We start from the raw sequence: 18,036 nt of genomic DNA, 5'->3' as shown, positions 1-18,036 counted from the left end.
AAGGCGAGTGAAGCGAGGGCGAGTGAAGCGAGGGCGAGTGAAGCAAAGGTGAGTGAAGCGAGGGTGAGTGAAGCGAGGGTGAGTGAAGCGAGGGCGAGTGAAGCGAAGGCGAGTGAAGCGAAGGCGAGTGAAGCGAGGGCGAGAAGCGAGGGCGAGTGAAGCAAAGGCGAGTGAAGCAAGGGCGAGTGAAACGAGGGCGAGTGAAGCGAGGGCGACTGAAGCGAGGGCGAGTGAAGCGAGGGCGAGTGAAGCGAGGGCGAGTGAAGCGAGGGCGACTGAAGCGATGGCGAGTGAAGCGAGGGCGAGTGAAGCGAGGGCGAGTGAAGCGAGGGCGAGTGAAGCGAGGGCGAGTGAAGCGAGGGCCAGTGAAGCGAGGGAGTGAAGCAAAGGTGAGTGAAGCAAAGGTGAGTGAAGCGAGGGCGAGTGAAGCGAGGGCGAGTGAAGCGAGGGCGAGTGAAGCAAGGGCGAGTGAAGCAAGGGCGAGTGAAGCAAGGGCGAGTGAAGCGAGGGAGTGAAGCAAAGGTGAGTGAAGCGAGGGCGAGTGAAGCGAGGGCGAGTGAAGCAAAGGTGAGTGAAGCGAGGGCGAGTGAAGCGAGGGCGAGTGAAGCAAAGGCGAGTGAAGCGAGGGCGAGTGAAGCGAGGGCGAGTGAAGCAAAGGTGAGTGAAGCAAAGGTGAGTGAAGCGAGGGTGAATGAAGCGAGGGCGAGTGAAGTGAGGGCGAGTGAAGTGAGGGCGAGTGAAGGGAGGGCGAGTGAAGTGAGGGCGAGTGAAGCAAAGGTGAGTGAAGTGAGGGCGAGTGAAGCAAAGGTGAGTGAAGAGACGGCAAGTGAAGCGAAGGCGAGTGAAGCGAGGGCGAGTGAAGCGAGGGCGAGTGAAGCGAGGGCGAGTGAAGCAAAGGTGAGTGAAGCGAGGGCGAGTGAAGCGAGGGCGAGTGAAGCGAGGGCGAGTGAAGTGAGGGCGAGTGAAGCAAAGGTGAGTGAAGCAAAGGCGAGTGAAGAGACGGCAAGTGAAGCGAAGGCGAGTGAAGAGACGGCAAGTGAAGCGAAGGCGAGTGAAGCAAAGGCGAGTGAAGCGAGGGCGAGTGAAGCGAGGGCGGGTGAAGCGAGGGCGGGTGAAGCGAGGGCGAGTGAAGCGAGGGCGAGTGAAGCGAAGGCGAGTGAAGCGAGGTCGAGTGAAGCGAGGGCGAGTGAAGCGAGGGAGTGAAGCAAAGGTGAGTGAAGCAAAGGTGAGTGAAGCGAGGGTGAGTGAAGCGAGGGCGAGTGAAGCGAGGGCGAGTGAAGCGAGGGCGAATGAAGCAAAGGTGAGTGAAGTGAGGGCGAGTGAAGCAAAGACGAGTGAAGAGACGGCAAGTGAAGCGAAGGCGAGTGAAGCGAGGGCGAGTGAAGCGAGGGTGAGTGAAGTGAGGGCGAGTGAAGCGAGGGCGAGTGAAGCAAAGGTGAGTGAAGCGAGGGCGAGTGAAGCAAAGGCGAGTGAAGAGACAGCAAGTGAAGCGAAGGCGAGTGAAGCGAGGGCGAGTGAAGCGAGGGCGAGTGAAGCAAAGGTGAGTGAAGCGAGGGCGAGTGAAGCAAAGGCGAGTGAAGAGACAGCAAGGGAAGCGAAGGCGAGTGAAGCGAGGGCGAGTGAAGCAAAGGTGAGTGAAGCGAGGGTGACCGAAGCGAGGGCGAGTGAAGCGAAGGCGAGTGAAGCGAAGGCGAGTGAAGCGAAGGCGAGTGAAGCGAAGGCGAGTGAAGCGAGGGCGAGTGAAGCAAAGGCGAGTGAAGCAAGGGCGAGTGAAACGAGGGCGAGTGAAGCGAGGGCGACTGAAGCGAGGGCGAGTGAAGCGAGGGCGAGTGAAGCGAGGGCGAGTGAAGCAAAGGTGAGTGAAGTGAGGGCGAGTGAAGCAAAGGCGTGTGAAGAGACGGCAAGTGAAGCGAAGGTGAGTGAAGCGAGGGCGAGTGAAGCAAAGGTGAGTGAAGCGAGGGTGAGTGAAGTGAGGGCGAGTGAAGTGAGGGCGAGTGAAGCAAAGGTGAGTGAAGCGAGGGCGAGAGAAGCGAGGGCGAGAGAAGCGAAGGCGAGTGAAGCGAAGGCGAGGGCGAGTGAAGCAAAAGCGAGTGAAGCGAGGGCGAGTGAAGCGAAGGTCAGTGAATCGAGGGCGAGTGAAGCAAAGGCGAGTGAAGCGAGGGCGAGTGAAGCGAAGGGTAGTGAAGCGAGGGCGAGTGAAGCGAGGGCGAGTGAAGCGAGGGCGAGTGAAGCGAGGGCGAGTGAAGCAAAGGCGAGTGAAGCGAGGGCGAGTGAAGCGAGGGCGAGTGAAGCGAGGGCGAGTGAAGCGAGGGCGAGTGAAGCGAGGGCGAGTGAAGTGAGGGCGAGTGAAGCGGGGTACGAGCTGATTGCTCACAACATTGACTGTGAGAGCTGTGCGCTCCCTCTGCGCCCAATATTTCTTTTGTTTTTACCATTTGAAGTTGATGATATTTCCATTAATATATAAATGATTAAGCATTTTCTATAACTTGTTATGAAATATTCAGCTTGTATTAAACGTAATTAATCTTATTCATTTGGCCATGGTTAGTGAACAAGCCAATTTCAATCCTGCGGCCCCCTGAGATGAGGGAGGGTCACTCATGAGGCCCACTCTCTAGCCGATGTTGCTCATCGCTGGTCTACACAGTGTTGTCCTATCTCCAGCACTCCCTGCAGTACCCGCTCATTCACTGCTGCTGTGCCCTGTTCCAATATATTGGTCCAACATCGCCCCCAGCAGGTTCCCACTGGTACTGGTGCCATCTGATAAGTCCTTGCAAGCCCTAAAAATCAGGTATAATAAAAACTCAACTGTGGAAAGAGAAGCAAGAGATTTGAGGGGAGCCGGGGCAAGGGGTTGCTGAAAGGGGACAGATTGAAAAGGGAAAGCATGTCCAAGACTTTTTTTTAAAAAGCTGGCTTGGCGGAGGGAGTTATTCCTCAGTTCACAATGTGGATCAGGTATGTGAGCAGGTCTGCAGGAGATACCCGGGAAGAATGTGCCCAGGAGACGGGACGCATGCCCATTGCAGAGGCCGGCAAGTGTGGGAACGGAACTCACCCATTTCCTCTCTCTCGATCACCTCAAAGCAGCACCAATTGTCCTTCTCCTTGGTAATCAGTTTGCGCAGATAGAGAATTTCATCGGACAATTCCTGAGCCGTCATGGTCGCTGGGACCTAAAGGTGGGCGGTGGCGGGGGGGGGGGACGAGATAATCAGACAGGTAAACGGGACTGAACACAAACACCATACACGTCATCGTGGAGTCAATTTCAACCCCCCCCCCCCAATCCATATCCCAACAGCCCCTTCCCCCAGTCCACCCCCCCCCCCCCCCACCCTCTACCATTCCCATCTCCCCTCCTCCATTCCTCCCCCAACCATCCATTCCTCCCCTCCCCCACCCCCCAAGCTCCCGGACCACCCTCTCCTGGTGTGGGGGCCGGAGCAGCTGGGGCAGGGGACAATCCAGCCCTGTCACTCAAGGGGGCCGGGGGATTGGCTCACCGAACCCAGGTTCCAATCACCCCGCCGACCAATGGGGATAAAGTCGACCCTTGGGCCACCCAGCCTGGTTGGGGTTGGTATTTCTGGAGGTTTCATCACAGGGCCGGTCGTCGCCTTGCCCCCAGATTCCTGCGCCTGATCGCCTGATATTGCTGTCTCCTGAATCCCATCCCACCACCCCCTCCACCAATCAGAACGCTAGGAGGCCCCTCACGCCCTGATTGGATAATTATCCGTCTGCCATTTCTCTTGGTGATTTTAGAACAACCAAAACCGTCAAGAACCATCCAATCAGATAAGGAAGACTATTCACTCCGATTGGTTGGGGTAAAGCAGGCGCCATGGTGGACGGCCCAATGGGAGGAGTGTGTGACAATAACAACAGGGATCTATCCAATCAGAATTGGTGACCCTGAATGAGGTAGAATTTAAAAACTCAATGTCAACGTGCGTGACACAACCACCTGGAAACAAGTGAAAGTGTAAATCAGGTATGTTTAAACCCAGGTGAATGGGCGGGACGGCAGCAGTGGTTAGCACTGTTGCTTCACAGCACCAGGGTCCCGGGTTCGGGTCCCGGGTTCGATTCCCGGCTTGGCTCACTGTCTGTGCGGAGTCTGCACGTTCTCCCCGTGTCTGCGTGGGTTTCCTCCGGTTTCCTCCCACAAGTCCCGAAAGACGTGCTGTTAGGTGAATTGGACATTCTGAATTCTCCCTCTGTGTACCCGAACAGGCGCCGGAATGTGGCGACTAGGGGCTTTTCACAGTAACTTCATTGCAATGTTAATGTAAGCCTACTGGTGACAATAAGGATTATAAAAAATATAAAATGAATTCAAACGCTACACGGGAGATAATGATCCCTCTGAACCTTTATTGTCACAAAGGGTTTGTTCATTTCAGTGCAGGGGACCGTTATATTTGTGCGTGTGTGGATGCACACACATTATCGTAATTGGAGCAATTTGTGAGTGTCCAGCCCCGTAGCTGCTCGGTTTCAGTGTGGGAATGCAGGAGGGCAGCTCAGGGAGACGGGCAGACAGATGGACAAAGGACACATCAGTCCCTTCACACCTCGTGACCAGGGTTCTCCATCCGTTACGATTCACATCCCGTCGGCAGCACCCCCCCCCCCGGCCAGTGGGTTCCCCAGCGGTGTGTTGGGGGGGGGGTGGCAGCTACTGGCCGCCACTGGACAGCGTGCCGCTGAGAAACACGCGGTGGGGAAACCAGAGAACCCGTCCCAACATCACAGAACCCCATTGGAGGAGCTGATCAACCAGGTGAACCATTTCTTCCCAACTCACCTTCAAACTCAACTCACATTCCGGTTTCTTCTCCTCCAAGTACACAGTACAGATAAAGTCACCAGCATTCTGCACGAGAGAGCAGAGAGAGTTACTCAGAGGGGCATCGGTAATCAATCCCAACCAGTTTAAGACTCAGTCCCATCAATTTTACAACTGTGTTTGACATCCAGAACACCAGCCCTGTGCACTTTACCATTCTCTAATCATTCGTATGATGTGGGCTTCGCTGGCTAGGCCAGCATTTATTGCCCATCCCTAATTGCCCTTGGCAAGGTGGTGGTGAGCTCCCTTATTGAACCGCTGCAATCCTTGAGGTGTAGGTACACCCACTGTGCTGTTAGGGAGGGAATTACAGAATGTTGCCCCAGCGACAGTGAAGGAACGGCCAATATATTTCCAAGTCAGGGTGGTGAGTGACTAGGAGGGGAACCTCCAGGTGATGGGGTTCCCAGGTATGGATGTGTTGGGTAAGCTGGGTCTGCAAGGACTGCATTTACTGCAGCAGTGAGAGAGACAGGCTTCCAACACTTGAAGAAATGCAACTCTATTTTATTGAACTCTTAACTATCATACATACTTTAACTGTGGGTTGACACTATGTTGACTATGGAGACCTGAGGCTAACCTAACCAGACTATCTTACTACCACATGGTGGATGTTCTAGTTGTTGCTCACAGGCTCTGACTGTCTCAGAGGCTGCATCCCGAGAGAGCGGGAAAACTGGTGCCCTCTGGCTTTATAGTGGGCGTGTCCTGTCTGCTGATTGGCTGCTGTGTTCTGTGTTCATTGGTCATCCTGTGTGTCAATCACTGCCTGTCTGCGCACCATCATATACCTGTGTGTATATTATGACAGGTATCTGCTGCCCTTGTCCTTCTAAATGGTTATGGGTTTGGAAGGTGCTGTCTAAGGAATCTTGGTGAGTTCCTGCAGTGCAGTTTGTAGATGGTACACTCGGCCGACCCGGTGCGTCCGTGGTGGAAGCTCACCACCATCTTCTCAGGGGCCATTAGGGATGGGTAATAAATGCTGGCCTAGCCGGCGGTGCCCACAACACGTAAAAGAATGAAAATCATTTTAAAATGGCCCTCAGGAAAATGTCAAAAAATGGTCCTCAGATAAAAAGCTTATTTTGACCTAGGTCTCCCTCAAACCGGAATAATGACAGCCTACCTGGCTTGACTGCATCAGACACACATCCCGCAGTTTGATGATGCTGACAATTTCATCCAACTGCTTCTTAAGTTGTTGTTCATCGATCTGTGCAGTCAGAGAAAGAAGGTTTAAACGTGTTCGCCTCGACACCACTTACACCTGGTCAAGGTTACCCCAACGTCATTTCCAATTCATTTGAACACAGGAGCAGGAGGAGGCCCATCGAGCCTGATCCGCCATTTAGTACGATTACAGCTGACTGGACTTTCCACTCACTATCCCCGTAACCTTTTACATTATTGTTAATCAGAAACCTATCAATCTCTGCTTTAAACACATTCATTGACTGACCTTCAGGAGATAATGAGGGTGCGGAAAATAGGACATGTAAAAAAGGCAGTCCGTTAATCATGGGTGACTTTAATCTTCATGTGGATTGGGAAAATCAAATTGGCAGAGGTAGCCATGAGGAAGAATTCACAGAGTGTATTCGGGACAGTTTCCCAGAACAACAAGTTGTGGACCAGCCAGGGAACAGGCTGTTTTGGATCTGGTAATCAGACAGATGTAACAAACGATCTCAGAGTAAAAGATCCCCTGGGAAACAGTGACCGTGGGCGAGATCTACGGGCCGCGTTGCGCCGGGTAGATGCCGGGTAATTCCTCTTCCGGGAACAAACCGGCTCGCCACGCCTCACGTGATCTAACATGACCATGCGAGACGTCGCGATGTGAAACCCGCCCATTGTGGGCGGAATCACTTTCTGGCCAATCTACCCATTAGAGTGAGCCAGCGAGACTCACTCTGATGGGCCTTCCCGAGATCTAACCCCGGCGTGGGATCTAACCCCTCACCTTGGTGACCTCAGGTGAGCGTAATTCAGTGCCGGTCTCCACGAACGGGGACGGAATGGCACTCGTGGGGGTCTCCCAGGAGATTGGAGGAGCCCAGGTGCTTGCCGTCTGGGCAGGGTGGCACCCTGAAACTGTTGGTGCAACATGGGCACCTTGGCATAGCCAGGTAGAAGGGACACTACCAGGGTGCCCGGCTGGCATTGTCAAGCTGACATTTTATGCGCGACAGGAATCAGCCCCGGGGGTGCCCTGCGCGGATGTCGGGGAGGGGTGGGGGAGGGGGGTATGAGGATCCCCTCAGTGAGTTGGGCTTGGGGAGATTCGGTGGTTGGGAGAACAGGACGCCATTGTTAGCAGGTGAAGTATGGATCTGTCGGTCTAAATCACCCCTTCCCGAGCTGTAAATACTATCGAGTTAGACCATGACTGATCCGAGTCTCAGCTCCATACGGATGCCGAACCATTAATACTCTGACCCAAGAAATATCCATCAATCTCGGTTTTGAATATACGAATTAAGGACAGGAGTGGGCCATTCGGCCCCTCGAGCCTGCTCCGCTATTTGATAGGATCTCGGCTGATTGGGTGGTTTCATCACATGACCTGCCCCCATACCCCAGCCAACAAGTCCGTCCTGGTGCCGTATGGCCTCCCGATTGGTGTACAATTGGAAAGCAAAAAGACTCATTGCTCAACTGGATGACGTTTGACCATCAGCCCAGCGGCCTCTTCATCCCTGGTGAAGAGCAATGGGTTCGAAGTAAATGGCAAAGCACAAAGCTTATTTATCCTCCTGATGGTTTTTCTCCGGGGTTTGCGCAGCAGCGACCTCCGGAGATTGGCCTGCAATTCCCGTAGGCTGCAGGTCAGTCCTGAGGGTTGGCAACCCTGGCTGTGCTGGACTAAATAGGCCTCACTCAGTTCAATCCCTGGCATCTTTTAATTTCAGTCAGATTGAAAAACTGGGCTGCAGGGTCACGGACTCACTATGCGTAGGAGAGGCCATTTGGTCAACGAGTCCATGGTGGCTCTCTGTAGAGTAATCCAGTCGGTCCCATTTCCCCTTCTCCATCGGTTTAGCCCAGGAGCTTTACTTCTCTCTTCTCCAGCCACTTCACCTTTCAAATCATTTGGCATCGTGACTAATTACTTAATTGGGCTAGAGTGGGGCTTACCTGCCGCCACGGGTGTGGACATCACTGTTGACAAACTATTTGACTTCTGGTTGCATCACAGCTAATCCCTTTGGCTAATGTCACAGAGAGGTTGAGTAGACTGGGACTGTATGCGTTGGAATTTAGAAGGATGAGGGGGGATCTTATAGAAACATATAAAATTATGAAGAGAATAGATAGGATAGATGCGGGCAGGTTGTTTCCACTGGCGGGTGACAGCAGAACTAGGGGACATAGCCTCAAAATAAGGGGAAGTAGATTTAGGACTGGGTTTAGGAGGAACTTCTTCACCCAAAGGGTTGTGAATCTATGGAATTCCTTGCCCAGTGAAGCAGTTGAGGCTCCTTCATTAAATGTTTTTAAGATAAAGATAGATAGTTTTTTGAAGAATAAAGGGATTAAGGGTTATGGTGTTTGGGCTGGAAAGTGGAGCTGAGTCCACGAAAGATCAGCCATGATCTCACTGAATGGCGGAGCAGGCTCGAGGGGCCAGGTGGCCGACTCCTGCTTATGTTCTTATGTCCTCCTTGGCTCCCACAGCAGCATTGTGGTTGAATGAGGAAACCCTTGGCCCAGGTCAGCACCGATGTGATCAGCCGCTCACTTGGTTATAGAATTGACAGTGCAGAAGGAGGCCATTCGGCCCATCGAGTCTGCACCGGCCCTTGGAAAGAGCACCCCACTTAAACCCACACCTCCACCCTATCCCCGTAACCCAGTGACCGAACCCAAACTTTTTGGACACTAAGGGGCAATTTATCATGGCCAATCCACCTAACCTGCACATCTTTGGACTGTGGGAGGAAACCGGAGCACCCGGAGGAAACCCACGCACACACGGGGAGAACGTGCAGACTCCGCACAGTCACCCAAGCCGGGAATCGAACCTGGGACCCTGGAGCTGTGATGCACCGGTGCTAACCACTGTGCTACACGCCCACCCTCCCCCCCCCGGGGATCTGAGCTGAGAAAATGGAGAAATGCCGGCTGCGGGTGGTGTCGTGTTTATGGCAGATGTGCAGGAGTCTCCTGGCAAAAGCTGGAGCTTTCCTGATGGGAGGACTGCAATAGGGAGAGAATACGTCCTCTCCCAGACACAGGGCAAGACCTCCTGGGGCCTGGGGGAGGGGACCGGCAGAGGGGTGTCGGGGGGGGGGGGGGGGGGGGGGGTAAATGGGGATAAATTAAAGCGGGAGATCTCCTTGTGTGTAACTTACATTGAAGAGGTCAATGAAATGATTGATGAGGTCCTCCACCACACGACCGGCCTTATTGTCCTGTCCATCAGTCTGGAAGAGTGTGGGACCAAACACAATGGCCAGATTGTGCATGGTCATCTGATTCTTGTCAGAAAGCCTCTGAACACTGAGCACACAAAAAAAAAATCCAGTCATTAAACCCATTCCACAAAACGCTGCAACAATCTTCAAGGACCTTTTCTCACACTCGAACCGGGGGGGGGGGGGGGGGGGGGCCTAGCCAAGGTGGCCATTAACAAGCCCGGGCAGCGGGCAGTCGAGGAGGGTGACCTGACCAGATTGCCAGCCCCTCCACCGCGACTAGCCCTGGAGAGGGAGCACGCGATCTCCCCTGGTACCTGTGAGGCTTTCTGTGAGCGGTGGGCTCCACACGGGCTGGGGTACATCACCACCTCCGGGAACGTCATTTTTATTTAATTACGCAAGATTCCTTTAACGTTTTGTTTCAGTCACAGTGCCCCGTCAGGGGCCCTCATCCCCTCTCAATTGTTCATTCGCCTTGCTGACATATTGGTCTTCAGAAAAGCACATAGACGCCCGCTCGACTGGCACAGTTGGCAACCCTCCTGCCTGTGAGCTGGATGATCCGGGTCTAAGTTCCACTCCAAGCTTTGTTCACCATGGAAGGACTGGTCACATGACTGAAAGACGCCCGGTAATTAACCTCCAAAATCCTTATAGGATGAGATTCCCTCATTTAACTGTTGTCAGTTTGTTTAATTCTTCTTAGTTTACTCAAAAGAGAACAAAGAGAGACTCCATGTGCTGTCTGCTGGAAGCCCCTTGAGGGTTTCCGTGACCCGTGGGCGCCACAGGGGCTGGCATGCATCACCCCCCCCCCCCCCCCCCGCCCCGCCCCACCCCACAAAGTGACGGTTTAATCCGATAAAGGGGCTGGTTTAGCTCACTCGGCTAAATCGCTGGCTTTTAAAGCAGACCCAGGCAGGCCAGCAGCATGGTTCAATTCCCGTACCAGCCTCCCCGGACAGGCGCCGGAATGTGGCGACTAGGGGCTTTTCACAGTAACTTCATTGAAGCCTACTCGTGACAATAAGCAACTTTTTTTTTCATTTCGTTAGTTTCTGTTAAAGTTACGATAATATAAAATGTCAACTTAGGTATTTACCATTTGCTGAATGATTTATGTTCATTGGTTTATCTATATTAAAAATAGTAGAGAGAGAGAGGCTTCTGGGACACAAGTGTTGGTTCGAGGTAGACATTTGTAATGTAACTACATTCTGTCAATAAACAAGGGTATGAAAAATTAGGGCTTGGTTTCCTGCATCACCATCTGCCCGTCAAGGGTTTAACACCCTGCGCCCTCTCGAGGACCCTCACTCCCTTCCTAAAGTGTGGTGACTCGGACTGAACACAATGCTCCAGTCGGGGTCTAAGGCAGAGGATAAAGGTTCAGCAGAACTTGGCCGTTTTTGTACTCCATCTCTCTGTTTATGAATACCGGGTTCCCATCTGCTTTGCCAACCGCTCATTGTGTCCGAGCGTTCTCCGAAATCGATGCACACTCACTCGTACGTCCCTCCGTCCCTGCACACACTTTCAGAATTGTGTCCGTAAATCTATATTGCCTCTCCCTATCCTTTCTGACAAAATGCCTCATCCCACCTCTTCCAGCCTCACCGTTTCTCAAGGTATTATTGTGGATATATTTGCAGCGATGGAGTGGGATATTGTAGCCACCAAAGTTGGCCATTCCCTAAATACAAAATGGAGGAACACAAAGCTTGCAGGTTAAAATGGACAATGCTTGCAGCACCAGCAGGCTGCACCAAGCCAATGTGTATTCTGTCTGCTAAGAGAGCAGACAGCACCGAAACATTCCGCATACTAATGAGGCAATCTCCGGGATAGTTAACATAGTAATGGAACGATCCCAGGGACAATGGACACAAATAGAGAAGTGATTGCAACAGTGTATGGGAAACCAGACACCCCGGCACCAGCAGGATTCGAAAACAAAGTACCTGAAGGCCCGTCCAATAGCCGAGAGACAGCCTCAGTATTGGGGGGATTCAAACAAATCGATTGGGAAGAGACCCAATCGATTCCGAGCAGGTAAAGGGGTCCACCCAAAGGGGCGCGGATCCCTGGGACCTATAAAAGACAGGTCGCAAACTTAGTTTGTTCTTCTTAACCAGCCCTCCTCTCTGGACCAGCATTTCGACCAGCTTTTACCAAGAAGACCTTGAACAAGAGAGAGGAGAGGTTTGGAACAGCAGCCGCCAGCAAATAAGTCTCACAACGATCGCTACCAGAGATAGACACTCCCGACCCCTTTTTAACCCGTACCAACCTGAAGTCTGCAGACCAGAGCAGAGCAAGAGGCCTTGTCCCCTGATCCGGCAGTTCCCTTGAGATAAGTATTGGTTTATTTAGCGGTAGGAATAGTTTAATCCTCTTAGCGTGTGCATGGGTAGTATTATAATTGTATTATAATAAACTCAGTTGTTTGAACTTACTAATTGGTGTATGGTTTTATTGCTTTGAACTTAACCTTGAAACTTGTGGCGGTACCTTAACGATACCTGGCGACTCCAGAGTTAAGTAACGAAAGAGAGCCAAATTGAGTGTTAAGCACTCAGAATGAGAACCCAGAACGAGCAACAATATGGAGTCTTACCAATAGAGATGATTGATTAAGGCTTTGAGCGTTGCACGGTTGACTTGCGGAAGGCATGTAAAGGATGCCTGATACTGCAGGATCTTCTGTCGCTCTTCCGGGATCACTGAGATACAGAGAAATTAAATAAAGTCACATCGTTTGAAGCATGATTTCAACATTCAGGTTATTGTTTTTGTCTCTGTGACCTCAGCCTTTGAGGAGCAGTGAGAATTAGTGTAATATTCACAGGATACCGAGCTCTCTAATAGGGCATGACGTCTTCCACGATTGTCACTATCGCACTGGGAGGCAAGAGGTTAGTCCGATACGGCAAGGGAGAGGGCAATAATGGCTTCCCTCATCCTATATGATGCAATTAGTGGGGGTATGGGGGAAGGGGAGGTGGCGGGACGGTACCCACCCTCATTGGGCACGTGCATCCCCAGGGAGCAAGAGCTCTGATCCCCACTCGCTGCAGCTGTCCAGGGGGAAGCTCTACACACTGTTCCCCTTCCAAATTCTTCATCCAATTCCCTTCGAAAGTCACTCTTGAACCTGCTTCCCGCCTCCCTTTCGGACAGCAAGTTCCAGATCACAACTGACTGCAGTAAGATAATGTTTCATCTCCCTGTCTGGTTTTGGCACGGTGGCACAGTGGCTAGCACTGCTGCCTCACTGCATCAGGGACCAGGGTTCAATTCCAGTCTTGGGTGACTGCGTGGAGTTTGCATATTCTCCCCGTGTCTGTGTGGGTTTCCTCCGGGTGCTCCGGTTTCCTCCCACAGTCCAAAGATGTGCAGGTTAGCTGGAGTCACAGAGATAGGGCAGGGGAGTGAGCCTAGATAGGGTGCTGTTTCAGAGAGTCGGTGCAGACTCAATGGGCCGAATGGCCTCCTTCTGCACTGGGATTCTATGGATTCCTATTGCCTTCAGTCTGTCACCATCCTGTCATTGGGAAACTGTTTCTCCATATTTGCTCCATTAAACCCTCCCAAATCTTCCCTTAACGTTCTCTATTCTAAGGGAAGCAACCCTGTTGTTCAGATCTCCAACGTGGGATGAATAGCAGGCGGGTTGTCAGCTTACTCGAGGTGTGAAACCAGTTTTGGTAGGCCTGGTCGGTGAAGATGCTCTCTCCGATACTCTCTCTGAAAAAGCGTTTCAAGGTATTGGAGACATCATCGACGTGATGCTCTCCTTCCCTCAGCTTGACACTGCGAGCGTCCTTCAGGAACATCTCCAGCAAGTTCGTGGTTTTTGACTTTTGCCCACTCTTCCGGTAAATCCCTTCGGAGGTCAGACCTGTAAAGGGGAGAGACCGAATCGAGGATTAAAAATAGAAAAGAGTGAGGGCAGCGCGCGGCGCAGTGGTTAGCACTGGGACTGCGGCGCCGAGGACCCAGGTTCGAATCCCGACCCTGGGTCACTGAAGTTTGCACATTCTCCCCGTGTCTGCGTGGGTTTCACCCCCACAACCCAAAGATGTGGGGCACGACTCTCCGCTGCCCACGCCGGTTGGGAGAATAGCGGGAGGGCCTCCCGATATTTTTTGCGCCCTCCCGCTATTCTCCCCCCCCCCCCCCTCGCCCGACCCATGTCACGAATCACCGCTCGCCATTTTTTACGGCGAGCGGTGATTCTCCGCGGCCGATGGGCTGAGCGGCCGGGCCTTTACGCCCGTTTTTTCACGGCAGCAAACACACCTGCTCGCTGCCGTCGTAAAAACGGGCGCTGGATGCCCGTTTGGGGCGGGAGCACCACCGTTGTCCTCGGGAGGGGACAGGCCCGCGATCGGTGCCCACCGACCGTCGGGCCTGCGTCCAAAAGGGACGCATTCTTTCCCCTCCGCCGCCCGAAAAGATCAAGCCGCCACATCTTGTCGGGCGGCGGTGGAGAAATGCGGAGCCGCGCATGCGCGGGTTGGAGCCGGCTCCAACCTGCGCATGTGCGGCTGACGTCATACAGACGCCAGCCGCGCGTCAGCTTGACTAGTGGCCTTAACGACGGTCGTTAAGGCCGCGACGCCGTGATTCCCGGGGTCCTGCTCCTAGCCCCGATGGGGGGGGAGAATCGGGTCCCGGGAACGGGCGTGAAGGCTGCCGTGAAACACGGCCAGTTTCACGGCAGCCTTTACGACTCTCCGCATTTGCGGAGAATCGCGCCCATGCTGTTGAGGTGGATTGGCCGTGCAAAATTTCCCCTTAATTGGAAAAGAAAAATAATTGGCTACTCTAAATTTATTTAAAAAATAGAAAAGAGTGACAATTTCCACCCTGTTTAACTTTTCAACCTTCCTCTAACTAGGATTCTGATCGTTCAACTGGGGAGATGGCAGCGTGCTGGGAATGTCACGGGGCTATTAATCCACAGGCCCAGCTCCAGGCACACGGCAGCTGGTGGAAATTAAGTTCAATTAATAAAATAAATCCAATTCATTAAGTAAAAATCTGGAATATAAAGCTCGTCTCAGTGATGGTGGCCTTTGAACCTGTGGTGAATGTAATTCACACTGTATTGTATGGTATTGTGTCCTTGTGGGCTCTGTCTGTGAGCCGTTGCGCGGCTCTGCCCATAGGGGGAGATGAGGAGCTTGTACAGGGCTCCACCCTCTGCTCCGCCCATGGCCCCTCCCACTACCGGAAGTATAAAGTGCTGCAGCCGTGTGAGCCTGCCCTCAGTTCTTCTGGTCGCAGGCAGGCTCAGTTGTAAGACTATTAAAACCACAGTTTACTTCCAATCGTGTTCCGAGTGAATTGATGGTCACATCGAAACCGATTGTTATAAAAACCCATCTGGGTCACTAATGTCCCTTTCGGGAAGGAAATCTCCCGTCCTTACCTGGTCTGGCCTACATGTGACTCCAGACCCACAGCAATGTGGTTGACTCTCTGAAATGAAGGGCAATTAGGGATGGGCTAGGGCAGCACGGTGGCGCAGTGGGTTAGCACTGCAGCCTCACGGCGCCGAGGTCCCAGGTTCGATCCCAGCTCTGGGTCACTGTCCGTGTGGAGTTTGCACATTCTCCCCGTGTCTGTGTGGGTCTCACCCCCACAACCCAAAGATGTGCAGGGGTAGGTGAATTGGCCACGTTAAATTGCCCCTTAATTGGAAAAAATGAATTGGGTGGTTAGGGATGGGCAACATACACCGACCCCCACATCCCATGAACAATTTTTTAAAAATGGAATAAAACCAGGACAGTGCTCAGGAGGCCGGGGTTCGTAGGGATGTGGAACTTCCTCCCACAAGAAGATTTTGGTACTAGCCCAATCAAATATCTTACTGAACAATGGAACAGGCTCAATGGACAGAATAACCTCCCCCAATCCCAATTAAAGAACAGAAGTTGCTGGAGAAACGTGGCAGGTTTGCACCAACTGTGGAGAGACAAACAGAGTTAACCTTTCAAGTCCGTCCGACTCTTCATCAGAGCTAAAGGGAGGGGGAAATGTGAGGGACTGTATAGCGTTTAAGAGGGGGCTGAGCGGGTGGGCACTAGACAAGGGGAGTGTTAAAGACTAAAAAAGGAGCTGACAGCGCCATATAGTTGGGCTGGGGTGAGCGCAATCAGAAGTCTGACAACACCAGGTTAAATTCCAACAGGGCAGCAGGGTAGCATGGTGGTTAGCATAAATGCTTCACAGCTCCAGGGTCCCAGGTTCGATTCCCGGCTGGGTCACTGTCTGTGTGGAGTCTGCACGTCCTCCCCCTGTGTGCGTGGGTTTCCTCCGGGTGCTCCGGTTTCCTCCCACAGTCCAAAGATGTGCGGGTTAGGTGGATTGGCCATGCTAAATTGCCCGTAGTGTCCTAATAAAAAGTAAGGTTAAGGGGGGGGGGGGGTTGTTGGGTTACGGGTATAGGGTGGATACGTGGGTTTGAGTAGGGTGATCATGGCTCGGCACAACATTGAGGGCCGAAGGGCCTGTTCTGTGCTGTACTATGTTCTATGTTCTATGTTTGTTTCAAACACGAGCTTTCGGAGCGCTGCTCCTTCACCTGAGGAAGGACCTGAGGAAGGAGCTGCGCTCCGAAAGCTAGTGTTTCTGTCGCTTGTTGGTCCTGGAACTGGTGGCTAGTCTGACGGCAGAGACTATAGCTTTGGGGGGGGGGGGGGGGGAGGGGGGGCACTCCAGCCTGGCTGAACAGGAGTCTCACCAGTTCTTACCGCCAGTCATTGGCCTGTGTTTGGAAGGATTTACAGATCGATGGTCTACCTGCTTGGCTGCCATCTGGCCATCTAGTCCTGAGGTGGGAATCAAACATCAGGCTCAGAGTTCGGGGTCACCACCCATTGCCCCACACGCTCTCCTCACTGAAAGGCGAGACATCTTTCTTTACTGGGACAAAAACCAACGACAGACGCTGCTTGTGTGTCCCTCCCTCATCGAGGTTCCTCCAACAGGACCTCCCAGCTTCCCTGACTCACCGTACTGGGTGATGTACGCGATGCATCGCTCTACAACAACTGGGATATCTTCGTCTGTCAGCTGTTGTTCTGATAAAGTGTTCCCCGTGCTTCCAGCCGCTCTCTGAATTGCACTGTTCCATCCGATAAAGTCCAGCTTCCTCTCTGCCTGGATGTACAATGTCCTGGGGGAAGGATAAGACCGCAACACAACAGCGATTTACACTCATGCACCATTCTTACATCAGGCATGCTTTAGTGCTCGACACCCTCCCCTGATTCAGAAGCTTTTGGGTTCGAGTCCCACCCCAGAACTTGAGTACAAAATAAAAATCAAGGCCAAAACTGTAGCGTAGTACTGAGGGAGTGCTGAACTGCCCGAGCAACTACATCCCAGGATGAGAGGTAGAGCGGAGACCCCGTGTGCCCCATCAGACGGATGCAAAAGGTCACCACGTCAAGAGGAGAATTCTCCCCGGCGCCCCGGGCCACACGCATCCCTCAAACAACTTCACAGAAAACAAGACTGTCTGCTCCATTATCACATTGCTGTTTGTGGGATCTTGCTGTGCGCAAATTGCCCACCGGGTTTCCGAAATCACAACGGTGAATGCACCTCGAAAACGGCATCATTGGCTGCAACTGTGATGAACTGAAGAAGTTGATGCACGTAACTGCACAAAGGTGAGGGCAGGTGATTGGTCAGACAATAAATAACAGCAGAGAATATCGAGAAGGTTAATCAGGAGAAAGAAATTGGGAGTACGAGAGGAAGCTAGCTGGAAATGTAAAAAACAAATAGCAAGGGTTTCTCAGGGTTTTGAAAAAGGCTAAGGGTCAATAAAATGAGTGTTGGTCCTCTAGAGAGTAAGGATGAGGGAGGGGGGTGGGGTGACATTACATGGAGCTGTGGCAGACACATCTCCTGATGGACTTCATCCTCAGGTCTTAACATTGGTGGCAAAATGTACGGACAATTAGTCAAATGAAGGACAAAACAAACCTCTCTGTAAAATAAAGCAAATTAGCTCGGACAAGAAAAATCTAATGTATATAAGTAACAACTGTTTATAAATATGAGATAAGCCAATAAAAATATTTTTTAAAAAAAGAAATTATGTACCTGCGGAGACCCCCCCCCCCCCCCCCCCCCCAAGGCAACCTGCACCCCCAGGTACCTAAAGTGAGTCCCTGCCCTACGGAATGGCAGCCCCCCCCCCACCCCTGCCCCCACCCCCGGCCGAGACACCACAAAATACTCACTCTTGTCCAGATTCAGCTTGTACCCCGAGAAAGACCCAAACACTCGAAGCTGCTCCAATACTTCCCTTATCGACACACTCGGTTCCGACACATATAACAGCAAGTCATCGGCATATAAGCACACCCTTTGCTCTATCCCCCCCCCCCCCCGCACTATTCCTTTCCATACCCCCAAACGTCTGAATGCGATGGCCAACGGCTCAATCGCGGGTGCAAACAGCAGGGGGGACATAGGCCATCCCTGCCTAGTCCCACGGTGGAGAGAAAAGTATCTCGAGCTGATGTTGTTTGTGCGGACACTCACCCTCGGCTCCTTATATAGTAGCTTTACCCAATTCACAAATCTTGGTCCAATCCCAAACCGCTCCAGAACTGCCATCAGGTACCCCCATTCTACCCAGTCAAACGCCTTCTCAGCGTCCAATGCCACAACCACCTCTGTCTCCTTCCCCTCTGCCGATGCCATAACAACGTTCAA

General features: G+C 52.5%; 1 protein-coding gene across 4 annotated transcripts in view; it reads right to left on the bottom strand.

Moving 5' to 3' along the window:
* The window catches only part of LOC119977259 (arf-GAP with Rho-GAP domain, ANK repeat and PH domain-containing protein 1), a 259,394-nt gene that overhangs the window by 44,811 nt on the left and 196,547 nt on the right, over nt 1-18,036 (bottom strand). For all 4 annotated transcript variants that reach the window (XM_038817991.1, XM_038817990.1, XM_038817993.1 and 1 more), the window contains 7 exons: nt 16,317-16,480; nt 12,977-13,192; nt 11,909-12,014; nt 9,226-9,373; nt 5,997-6,083; nt 4,820-4,888; nt 3,065-3,182 (listed from right to left, as the gene is read on the bottom strand). In XM_038817991.1, the coding sequence (XP_038673919.1) occupies nt 3,065-3,182; nt 4,820-4,888; nt 5,997-6,083; nt 9,226-9,373; nt 11,909-12,014; nt 12,977-13,192; nt 16,317-16,480 (908 nt within the window). The remainder of the gene's footprint in view (nt 1-3,064; nt 3,183-4,819; nt 4,889-5,996; nt 6,084-9,225; nt 9,374-11,908; nt 12,015-12,976; nt 13,193-16,316; nt 16,481-18,036) is intronic.

This window comes from Scyliorhinus canicula, chromosome 14 (assembly GCF_902713615.1).
Source record: "Scyliorhinus canicula chromosome 14, sScyCan1.1, whole genome shotgun sequence".
In the NCBI taxonomy this organism is placed as follows: Eukaryota; Metazoa; Chordata; class Chondrichthyes; order Carcharhiniformes; family Scyliorhinidae; genus Scyliorhinus; species Scyliorhinus canicula.
The sequence above is the reverse complement of the archived record's forward strand: the minus strand, read 5'-3'. Positions and strand labels throughout refer to the sequence as shown.